Source organism: Lineus longissimus, chromosome 17, assembly GCF_910592395.1.
Source record: "Lineus longissimus chromosome 17, tnLinLong1.2, whole genome shotgun sequence".
NCBI lineage: Eukaryota > Metazoa > Nemertea > Pilidiophora > Heteronemertea > Lineidae > Lineus > Lineus longissimus.
Genome location: NC_088324.1, coordinates 11,126,509 through 11,138,871, shown reverse-complemented (window position 1 = coordinate 11,138,871; position 12,363 = coordinate 11,126,509). Strand labels below are relative to the sequence as shown.

General features: G+C 39.6%; 1 protein-coding gene across 11 annotated transcripts in view; it reads left to right on the top strand.

Moving 5' to 3' along the window:
• Positions 1-12,363, top strand: part of LOC135501841 (band 7 protein AGAP004871-like) — a 37,448-nt gene that overhangs the window by 12,530 nt on the left and 12,555 nt on the right. For 5 of the 11 annotated variants that reach the window (XM_064794217.1, XM_064794213.1, XM_064794211.1 and 2 more), the window contains one exon: positions 4,640-4,722. In XM_064794217.1, the coding sequence (XP_064650287.1) occupies positions 4,640-4,722 (83 nt within the window). Of the gene's footprint in view, positions 1-3,289; positions 3,373-3,739; positions 3,823-4,639; positions 4,723-12,363 lie in introns of all 11 variants that reach the window. The other 6 variants (XM_064794218.1, XM_064794215.1, XM_064794212.1 and 3 more) reach the window with 2 other exon arrangements.

The window sequence follows — 12,363 nt, the reverse complement described above, 5'->3', positions numbered from 1 at the left end:
TATCGACATTATAATTTGATATTTTGTGTTTTATATGTTTGATGGGTGATTCATATCTATATTGAGTGAGGAGGAAAAATGTGTTGCGCAACAGATTATATTGCCACTGCCTCATTGGCAGGGTTATCTCTGCTCCTGTATGATTGTTCAGTGGGAAGAAGAGGACTAAGAATCAACCTAAGAGGCTTGCAAACGAGCTATCTAAATTGCCGCCAGTGGCAAAATCTCTCATTTGCCATGGTCATTACAGGTGCCTGCGATGAGAATGAGTGATTGTAGCATCCTGTGATCAATATCGACTATAATCGCATGATGCAGCAATTAAATTGCTTGTTTGCGCTGCTCCTGAGGAAACATACTGCCAGCCAATGGGCAAGGTATAGTGCCTTAGCTGCCCTCTCCTTGAAATCATATCAAACCAATACTTGCAATACTCTGAATCTACTGATGAGGCATTATGCTTGAGGCGATTCTGAAATAACTTGTTAGTTCTTGAAGCTGATAGGTATTCTCTATTGCTAACAGGCTTGCAGCGAATCCTGTCTGACCTTTCACAGTGAGAGGAGAAGTACACCGTTCATTACAGAGAGTACATCTTCTTACTAGATAAAGTGGGAATGATAGCTTTTTCTTAAAGATTATTTATTAATTTATCGTGATGTCATTTATGGAATGGCTTTTTGACAACCTTATGACTGAGGACAGTACAGATGTTGCAGCGATATTGTTGAAACTGGGAGGTGGGTGGCAGAGGAGTGTGGCTTTGTGCAAACTATTGTTGATGAGATCTTATGGATGGATGATTCATTATGTACCTGTAATATATTGTCAACTGATAATTCATCATTTGTGTCAACGATGGTAGGATAAAAGGCCAGTCTACATGTGAAATTACTGTCTGAAGAAAAGAAGGGAATATTTCAACATCATCGCAAAAAAACTTCCAGAGAATGGAGCTTGAATCATAAATGTACTGTATAGAGCTAGCTAGGGTAATAATGTGAAGCACTTAAAGCGTTGAAACTGCATTGGATTTAGCTCTACAGAAGTCTCATCAGCATTAAAGTGTATGCAGTTGCAGCCAAATAAAAATCTCAGCATGCCAAAGCAACATGTTCAGTATCAACTTATTTCAAACACACCACCGCTCATCCAGCCTGCCAGCTATCTTTGAGGCAGCAGTGATTCCACCTGTCACAAAACAACACTCCTACTTCTGCATTGGAGACTTTCTCATTTCTTCTCAGCTTGCGACTATTTGGGACTGATGCACTGGATATCGTTCATCCTGAGTGACATCCTTATACTACAACAGCAATGTGAGAAACAGTTGATTGCCCAGCTTACTGAGTCCTGGCAAGTCAATCAGAAACCAATTGGTCGAGATTGCTGATGCTGATGATACTGGCGCAACAAAATCGCAGGGAAATCCTCAGCTATACCGAATTGGGGCATCATGTTTCAAGGTTTGGTGTCAGTTTTATCAGTCACTTCTTGTGCATCTTTATGCAATTCGCTAAGTTTTTGATTTGCTTCTTGGCGCAAGCTCTTCTCCTGCTCTCTCGCCTCTCCTAATACCTAAACTTTATTGACTTGCTTTGAGAACATTACCAACCCAATGACCAAGACTCTTATCGATCGCATAGATAAGTATTTCACTGGAGATCTCTGATAACGTGGGATGCATATTAAGTGGACCATGGGGTGGATTAGCCTGGATTGTCAGCAACGGGTGCCTTCCTAAAAGGGCATTCATTCTGGTCTTGATCTGATTGGACTTAAGTTTCTATGGGAATCTTAGATTTATTATTGTGATTTGATGAACTCCTGTCTTTTGCTATGAGATGAGTAGAGACAGTTTGATTTGCACCCGAGAACTGAGAGTTCATGTGTGCTTCAAGTTCCAAAATGACCTTGATGACGGTACTCTGTCACCATTACTTATAGTTTATTGATAGTAGCTAATTGGATATAAGGGAAATGACATTAACAGACTATTGCAGGATGGAGGAAATGATGTCTATTACAAGTTTAATGGCGTATATGTAGGTAGTCAATAAATCCTGCAATCCTGGCTTAATTGCTCCGTTTTAAAGTAAATGATTGTTCAAATTAACATGCAATTGCTGAGTATCGTACTTCATCATTGGCAGTTCATTAAAGATTCATGCTGGGTTCCCTCAGCGTGTGTGTGTGTGTGTGAGAGGGGCGTAGACATGTCCCCCTTAATTAGTCAAGAGGTAAATCCCCTATGGCACATGGTGAGGAAGCAATCAAAGAATCATACTTATGGGGGTGACATGCCCTGACGAAAATTAGTGACATTATCAAAACCAGTGCGCTGCACTGCACTGGTCCAAAGTATGACACGAGTATACAACATAATTTATTCAATTCTCTTGTGAGCTCTATCTATGCTATTAGCTGTCATCAATCACTTAAAACATATGTTTGGCCTTGTTGTATGGTTTTGTGTCGCTGTTACACTGACAGGTTTTGTATTCTGCTGCTGAGGTGAAATATATAGGCGAAATCTTCATCCAAGGTGACTGTTGCGGTGGCCTTGCGTATTTGGCCAAGTTCGCATGTCTGAGTCAAACTAGTATCCATTTGTTGTCTTCGAGGGCCAGAATTTAGTGTACCATTCCTCCATTAGTTATCGCAAAAGTTCAACCGAACCAAATGTGCAAATGATAATGTAGCAAAGATCTGACTGAATATCGATTAGTTTGAAACACGGCGTTACACAAAAAGCCTCCTAACTTATGCTACAAATGGCTGTTATCGACCATGTCACTTTCTGCGCAGTAAGCCAGCAAATAGGCAATTAAAGGATTGTTGGTGTTAACATACTTCGACTGCTATGGTTGCTTTTGGTTATAATCATACCATCGCAACAGGAAAATTTGCTGAAACTTGGTATTTAAATAGTAATCGAATATTTTTCTACACAGCTGTATTTTTGAAATTCATACTCAGTGCGCATTTGCACAATTAGGGTCATTGGAAAGCTCATGAATTGTTTATCAATCCTTCCCATTTAAGAGAAGAAGAAGTATAGTTTATCACTATGCAAAATTTATTTTCAGGGATAGTTTACAGCAACAAAAGCAGGACCTTGCAAACCCCTCCCTTTGGATCCGTCATGACTATTAAAATACCTGGAAGTCAACAGCGAGCCTTGTTCTGAATGACAAAGCATACAAACTGTTGCCTTCAAATTTCTGTGACAATCTTTCCAGCACCAGTCTGTTCATCATCATTTCTTACATTAAATAACTGTTTCCAGGCATATTTATGGTTTTACCATGCACCGACTCTTACCAAAAAGTTGACCTACGGACCAAAAGCATTGATATCCCACCTCAGGAGGTATGTCGGGTAGAATCGGCCTGGTCTTGTTAAGAATGAAGCGAGCGAAGGGCAGTAGATCACCATGGTTGTTAGTTCACCCTATCCACTAACATTGGATTGGTATTTCCCCTCTATCTCTCTTTCCTGAAAGCCGCTTTTAGGAACAATCCAGTCATCCAAAAAATACCATTCCCTGGCTTTTGGTCGAATTTTCAAATTATTTTTTCTCAATAGGTTTTTGGATAGAGAACTTTTTAAGACTGCAACGAAATTTGTTCGAGGGGGTTTTCTGTCTTCGCTCACTACCTTAGACAAGACAAGGCCTTGGCAATAATGTGATGCATGCTCGCAGTGTTGTAATTATTACATTCACATTTTATTACAGGCATCTTTTTCGTCATGCCCTGTATAGAGAACTATTGCAAAGTCGACATGAGAACGTTGAGTTTTGATGTTCCACCACAAGAGGTTGGTACTGGCTCCTCCTGTGACATACTGGCAAATTATAGCAACCTGGTGAAATGGTTTCCTATAGACCCTAAAAAACTGTGTCTTCTCATAAATTGCCTTGTCTTCGTGTGTTTCGAACTGTCCCTTCTATATCAAAAGTGATCCACTTTGCTATACTTTGGTAGTATGCAGAAAAGCACTTGCCATCGGGTGTTGAGCATTCACAGTGAGGTTTTATTCCAGCTGGCAAGTTGGTATAAAATCCAATGCTGATTCTCAACCTCGATCCTAGGTTTTCAACTGAAGCTAAACCTTCTTTTCCAGATTTCTGTACGTTTGTACAAATTCTAGGAAATTACGTTCCAAAAGGATCCAGTTTTCCAAAACTTCTTTGGGTTGATCAAGAGGTGTGGCATAATTTCCATCCATTGGACATGCCAAAAGCTGCCAATCCTATTCAGAGCTGAAGCATGTACTCCTTGTATGATTCAGCCTTTATGTCATATTTGGTAGAACAATTTAATACACTGGATTACACTGCTTATGATATATCGTATAAAAGCACAAAAAAATATCACCAAATGATTGTGTCACTCCATGTCAGTGTTGTAAGATTGGTCTCAACTGAAAAATAAAAATTCCATCATCTCTTGGTCTTTGCAGACGTCACTTTGAACAGAAATGCAATAGAATGTTATGAGCAGCTGTGGCTAACTCCGTTGGAAATCATGCCTTGCCAAAACCACTTCCGTAGCCCCTTTTCCTGGATAACTGGATCCTCAGTAAATTCTTCCAAATTTTACTCTCGTTTGAGTTTTACTGCTCTGTTTTGCAGGTATATTCTTTGTACTACCTTGTATAGAGAATTACACAAAAATCGACTTGCGTACCGTCTCGTTTGACGTACCACCTCAAGAGGTTTGTTTTAAGAACAATATCAGCCTGTGACTTAACTTACTGTAGGCTTTGCAACTTGGTTTAAACCGCCAGCTGGGATATTTCTGCAGAGTGGCGCACTGGGACATTGGGTCCCACTCAGTCCATCACTCAATGCGAAACAGTTATCAATATACTGCTCTGAAGTGACCTTTATGATAGAATGTCCTATATTATTCAAAAGACTTAAAGAATGCCCCTAAAGGATGATATATACATATCCTTTAAAGTAAACCTGGTCTTAGTAGGATGAGAGTATTGAAAGGTTTCCTAGTGAGACTGGGGTATGACCCGACTTTTGGCTCTCTGGAAGAAATGGTAAAACAAAAAAATGGACAACTGACGGAGCTATCCACTTTCTACACAGACCAATCCCAGACTTCTCTTGGCCAATTAGAAGTGTCAGTCTCAATTACTCAATACATTCTCATGCATTTGTGTTCAAAAGTTGAAATTTACTTCTAACTGAAATGGTGATCAGCATTTGTCTTTGGTTGACAGATCAACATAAAGATCTTCAAGACCAGAATGTCTCACTAAAATCTTTCTGGAGAAGATTTGGAAGCTTTCAAATAAAATCCAGTTTCTCTCACCAAAAAGCATAATCATGTTAATTATGGTGTTTGAAAAGAAAGTGCATCTCGATGATTGAAGGCACGAATCCCTTGGCACTGAAGCTTCTAATTTTCAAAGGCTTTTAAGGAATTAGATTACAGACTGGCCATGTAAACCCAACATTTTCACTTTCGGTATAAAGTTTAGAAGGAAATGTATTGCCTTCTTCTCTCCTGAAGTAATTACTTAAGTGCCAGGATTGCAATTGATGCAAATCAACTCAGTCTTTTGGATTCATCACTTGAAAAAAACAAGGTTTGAAATGTCACTCTGCAGATATGTCTCTGGGCGGTTAAATATAAATGTGTGACTTTTGAACCTGCTCATGATTGTGTTTTATTTACGTTTATTCATTATTTCTGCCATTAAAAGTGTTTTCTTTCACCCTTTATTGTTCCCAATGAAGATTCTTATGCTTTCTACCTTCTTGCACCCCAACACTGTGCACATTTTGTACAGGACAATATTGAGGTTTTTCTTGGTTTATCTATCAAAATGGTTAATCGCACAGTTGAAATCTACAGGTTAAAATGAATCCAAAATGTTTGAATGGCCATGCATGTAGGCCTACTGCACTAGCCTAAGAAATCTAAATGATCTGAAATGAATATCAGAAAGGTATTATGGTATCATATATCGGGATAGAGTTACATCCAATCCTATACTTTGAAGAATAGTCAACAAACCACTGGAAGTCATGTTCAAAGAGAATTAAGCAAATAGTTTGCTCCAAGATGATGACAAATATTTCATATCACTCTCATTTTCACATTTTTGCTACGGAATGATGTGCATGCATGTGCAAGCGTGGTCTATGCTACTCCTATTAGAACGAACAATGCTAAAACAGTGATTGCCAAAACCAGTAGAATAACGCGTGTCTCCTTCATTTGAAGAAACCCTTGTACCAAACTAGAACCCGTACATCTGTCATACAAAATGTTTCTCCCGACCCTACCTATTATCATTTACCATTTCTGTTCAGTGCCTGCCTTTGAGAATCATTAGGTTCTTGCATGCAAGAACCAAGTAAGTGCCACTTTCAGCAAAACAGATTTTTTGGCACCATACCGCTATGTGCCATTGATCATGTAAATAATTAAACATTTGTGCATCAGCCTCGCTACCCTGAAATTTGGGTGACCGGTCATCAAGAATTTGTTTCCGATGTTTTTCTCAAAATGGCTGAAGTGGCACTCACCAGATTAGTGCATGCATGCACCCTTTCTCTTCATCATTTTGAATATGTTCAATGAGCAGCTTCAAAAGTCACCAAACTATTTTTGATTTGAGCTTGTGGTGGTGTCGATTATTTTGAATTGGGACTAAATTCAGAGTATCTTGGTCAGACTTTTGCAATTGCCAAGCAAAATTGTCACCAACATCTTCAACTGTCAAGTGTTAGCCTACACCTCACTACCCCTGCAGCAGATGTCAGCATGGGAGGTGATGTTAGCCCCTGACTGGTCAAGTGTGACTTGCATCCAAGACAGTGCGCAATATGTGATGACTATTGAAAAGATCACTCTTGAATTTGTCCAATTTTGTTTCATATAATTTGAGGCAACATATCTTTCATCTTATTCGCAATGTCTTATCAGTTTAATATTAGAATTGTTAGATTCCTTTTCTGCATATATGTTGTATTTGATCTATTTTATTTTCATCTTATCAAATTTCGCTTACTCTTCATGGTCTTTGCGAAAGGAGGTAGTTGGGCTAGGGACAAGTCAAGGAAAGGTCAGGGTTAGTTGTAGATGTGAGGCTGGTCCATAGACATAATCTCCAAAATAGAAAATATTTTCTATGAGTGTTAAACCTGTATTCTGAGCGTTTCCTGAAAAAAAGTTGAAGGGAGACCGAGACAAGAACCAGGTAGGTCAGATTAAGGTATATGAAGTCACCAATAGGGGTCTCAGTGGCTGCAATTGAAATTGCCTTGACCATACCCGTAGAATTTGGCAATTTGATTTTACTCATCAATCATGATAACATTCCTTCTTGTCATACAGCCAGAATATTTTTGGAATGTGATTTGCTTATGTTATTGCTGTTGGGAGCAATTACTGGTATTTTCTCTGCGTCGGTCGCAAACCATGATTTATCACTGGCATCACCTAGCCTTGTCACTTACCATAGCCTCCATGAGTTATGAAGAGGTTTTGGACCCGTAAAAACACATAAAAATCCAACAATGCTATGGAGGCTGCTGTCCAATTCCCCTTGGAGATCAACCAGAGAGGCAATGCATATCAACTGTTATCATAATTTCCGATGGTGTGTTTTTCAACCCACCTGCTTTAGCTGAGTTGTTGATAAAATAAAATCACAAACGAAATGTTAGAGTTCGACCAGAGAGACATAAACAGAATGGAACAATATAGCTTTGGTACTCAAGCAGCTGTTAGTTTGACTTCCTGTCTGCTTGCTTGATATGGCTGTAAAACACGTCAAGAAAAAAATAGAGGGGAATGAAAATAATTAACATCATGGTTCCTTCCAAAGGTTCCTTTGGAACACTTTGCTTGAAGCAACGGTGAACTGACTTGGAGGAAATTATCTTCCCTGTTTTGGCCCTACTATTTGTAAATACTGTTATACTAAATATCGAGTAACCTGTCCTGTAAACCTCAGCACCACTCGGTGGCCCAAGGGCCTGGTTTACATGTAGAGCTACATACATGCCAGCGAGCAATAGCTCTGCGGTCATAAACCCTTTGTGAAGCGGCGTGGCCATGTACCATGTAGTTCTCTGTAAACTCAGTCTTGCCGAGGCTTGCATGCCGCCTACCATTAACAGACTTCAAGGCAATGTTCATTAGGTATCATTGAACGGAGTTGAGTCAAATTTCTCTCATATTTGAAAGAAAGGTTCTCTTTTTATCTTTATGCCCCGAATGATTTACCAATGGCAGAACATTGTTTGACATGTTACATGCGCAGGCAAAGCCTAATTAAATCTGAGCATGTCCCTTTTGAAATTGGATTGCGAAATTGCATTAACTAGTCGTGAAATATACCCCAAGTTCAAAAATTCTTGTCTCATTGTTTCACCAATATGGTACACCTTGATTTCACCCCATGTTGGGATAGAGCAGCATGTTGTCACCAAAACTGATTGCCAATCAGTGTATGAAAGTGTGACGTATTGCTAATTTGATCAATCACGTGCAATACAATCCCTATACTATTCCACGACTGCTGCCGTTTGTGAAGAAGTTTACTGCCGTAGACATGGTAACGGTGGCACTTCACTTTGTCATTGTTTACGTCCGTATAGTTTTTGCTTCATGGGGGGCTCTCTCATCTCTGAAGCAGGTAAACACGTCATGAGGTGAATCGGCTATTCTGATGGCGGGAATACTCTCCTTTCCTGGTATAAAAGAGAAAAAGGCAATTGACTGAGTGCGAGTAAGGTTACTCATTCTTGGTATGTCGCATTGCCAATTTGACAGCTTCTGCAACAGATAACCAAAAAAGAACCTTGTCAGTGTTACTTCCCCGCAAAATTACTCCAATCATTTTCTCGCATCGTCGAACATCAACGATGCCATTATGCCCCTGCTGTTACATGCTCGACCTGTCGTTTGACATCACTGTTGTCTAGACAACGAAATTGACAAAGAAAATGGCCGGCCTAATGGTGGCCATTACCAACCAGGCAAATTGGAAAATGGTCATTGATAACAACATTACTGTTGGTGCAAATAGTAACTCGCAGCTAGCAGTTTGTTTTAGAGTATGTGACCAGAGAACAAGTCAATTCATGCCAAAATGGAATCTCTATGGGTTGTGAGGTCCAACTAACAGGTGCTCATACATTGGCAGAAGCTAGGTTTTTGCAGCTGCAGATAAAGGACATTTCTGTCATTGCAAATAAGAACTCGCTGCAAACAGAAGAATATGTTATGTGCGTTCCTGTTGATTCATGCGAGGCCCCATGGGAAGCACTCAGAAAATCTCTTGTTTGTGGGCACTTTTGTTACCATTCATGGCAGACTACCACATGTTCTTATTCAGCGTTTGATTAGTGCATCTTTGGCGGACAGAAAACGTGCAATCTCACTAGTCACAATCACACAAAAAGCCGTAGATAGCGTGTTGGTAACCCCAATAGAATAACCAACACTTGCTCTGATCCTAAATGGCCTTCTGCATGCATTGTTGAAAGATCATCGATCACAGACGATGAGCTGCTTTGGTGAATCAGTTGCACAGCCTGTGCCATGCAGTATGTTCTAAAACATGGCAAAATTTACCAACATTTATTCCAACCCCAAGTGGTAAAGTGCAGTGCTTATCTCATGCTGTAGCCAGTATGTGCCCATCCATATACATGCTGCATCACTGCTCATATGGGCAGTTGCGACTGCATCATGTCGAGGAAAAGCATTACTTGTTCCAATGCCAAGTGGCTCTCCCTCGGGCAATATCATTCCATAGAAGGGAGCGAATTCAGCCAGCTCCTCACAGCTTATCAGTTTGGGCTGTTTCATGGTCATACACTATTTTCCATTTATTGGCTAATAAACTCCAAATGATGATCAAAATAAGAAGGAATCAGTCAAATTTAGTGACTGACAGTGGTCACAGTCAAAAAGCGTACAAAGCCCAGTATATAGTGGAACCGAACCTAAAGGGTGGCTGTGCTTGGGGGAAGTGTGGCAGTTGGGTTGTCATTTGACTTTTATTACCAGTAGACAAATATTAGATTGTGTGGAAGACGGGGAGATCTGCGGTACTCTATCATACTGAAGGATACTGAAAGGCATGATATTGCAAGAATAGTGGTAAGCAGTTTACCATCAAAACCCATTGGAAGAAAGAAGCATGCACTGAGTGTTACAGTAGGTGTATCAGCTCAGAATACATTTCTCGGAGCTCGTTCTGGTAGCCAAGAACTTCCTCTCTACTGATTGGCAGGACAAGTCTTGGGAAGTTAAACCAGTGCATTCGAGTGGTGCACTAATTGTGGAAGATTAGATCATGATTTTTTCTCTCAATGATTGGAGTTTCAACAACTCTTTAGTCTCCACCTTTGGTGCAACTCACCTGCAAAGGCAACAACTGTAGAAGAGAAATTTGTGGAAAATCTGTTCAGTTTTGAGTACTTCCCATGGTAAACTTTCATGAGCCATCATAGTCAATTAATTTTATTGGACTCAGACTACCTCCAACTCTAAGAGGTTGATATCAGCAAAAATAATGGATAATTTTGTTCCCTCTTCCATGAGACTTCATACCATGAACATGCTCTCAAACTTGCGCATAACCTTCTGATTTCTTCTTATAAATCAATAATAACAATAAAATTGCCTTCAGGGCTCCATCACATCTTTCAACCAGTAATAAAAAACCAATTTGAATTCACTTTTCTTTCTTATCAGTCAATTTAAAATCAACAGTTGACTTTATGTGCAAAACCTGCTTTGACTTAAAATCAGAAAGTGAGAATAATTGCTCATTTTGATACTATTTATGAACTGGTGTTGAAGTTTAGAGGCGAAATGGATATTTCCTTGCATTGGAACCCATTATGCTCGTTCCTGTAAAATCCCTCTGTCATTCTTAATGGAAGTAAAATCTTTTCCAGATGAGCCCGGTAGTAATTGGCCTTCCCTTAATCTTTGATTGATCGGAAGAATTTGATTGTTTGCGATTACCTTTTTTCGATTTGTTTACGAGCAACAACTTGGCAGTGTACTATCTGAAGACGTAAGCTGAATCATGGCTTTTGCAGGCAGCCAAGGAATGTTTTGCCGAGCAACTGACTACTTTCTGGCTGTTGCCCATAGTCACAGTATAACACCTGTCTGATGTGATGATCTACTTCAAGACAGCATCGCCAAAGAAGGAGGCCTAGCCTACTGTCTGCGGTATTCATGATATTGCTGTTGATATTATGATAATGCAGCTCATACTGATGGCAAAGCCAATCATCCAGATCCTGTAGACGCAACACACCATAACCTTGCACTATCAAAACATCTCCTTGGAGAAAACAAATTTACTGTTTCTTGATTGTGCCAATTCATTATACCACCCCCTTGGGGCCTTTTTACATGTTCTTTTCTAGAAACAGTGCTGATAGCAATCCCAGAGTTACCATGTAAATTATCAATGGTGCATGCGAGGGCAATATTTACAAGAATAATGATTGATAAAAGTCAAATGTTATAAGCCCTATTTCGATTCGTTCTAGGATCAGAAAGCTGAAAATTATTCCTTCTTCCGTCCAATTTATGCCTTCATTTTTTGTGCAAAATATTTGTCGGAATGCCTCAATGCAGCGCATTTGCTTTGCCACTGTGCTTTCGCAGCTGTAAAAATTTCAGTCAGACCCAGAACCCTTTTCATTCCTACAGCTATATTTCCTTTCATGTTTTCAAGAAAAAAATCATTTTACATTTTGATTTGCTCAAAGTTCATTTCAGCTCATCATCTGCTTTTGCACAGCTGGAAGTGATGTACGGGTGTGGCAAATGATAGTAAAATATTACTTTGCGGTTGCTGAATAAACCTCATTTGTCTTATATGACACATGGTTATCGATTTCGCAGCTAAAAGATTAGTTTAGAGGCAGTAAATTATCCTTACATACACTTTCATCTCAAAGATGGATCGTCTGGAACTGCGCCTTAAATCAGTTGCTGCTTTTGCACAGCTGGAAGTGATGTACGGGTGTGGCAAATGATAGTAAAATATTACTTTGCGGTTGCTGAATAAACCTCATTTGTCTTATATGACACATGGTTATCGATTTCGCAGCTAAAAGATTAGTTTAGAGGCAGTAAATTATCCTTACATACACTTTCATCTCAAAGATGGATCGTCTGGAACTGCGCCTTAAATCAGTTGTCTGGGTTTTGCCGTGTTATCTCTTATCTGAGGGAATAAGAAAAATTATGCGTCCTGGTGAAAATATTTTTTGGACTAAAAATCGGTGATTCAGGCTCTCGCAGACATTGCACTTCAGACTCCAAGCGTTGACCTGTGTCTAATACCCAA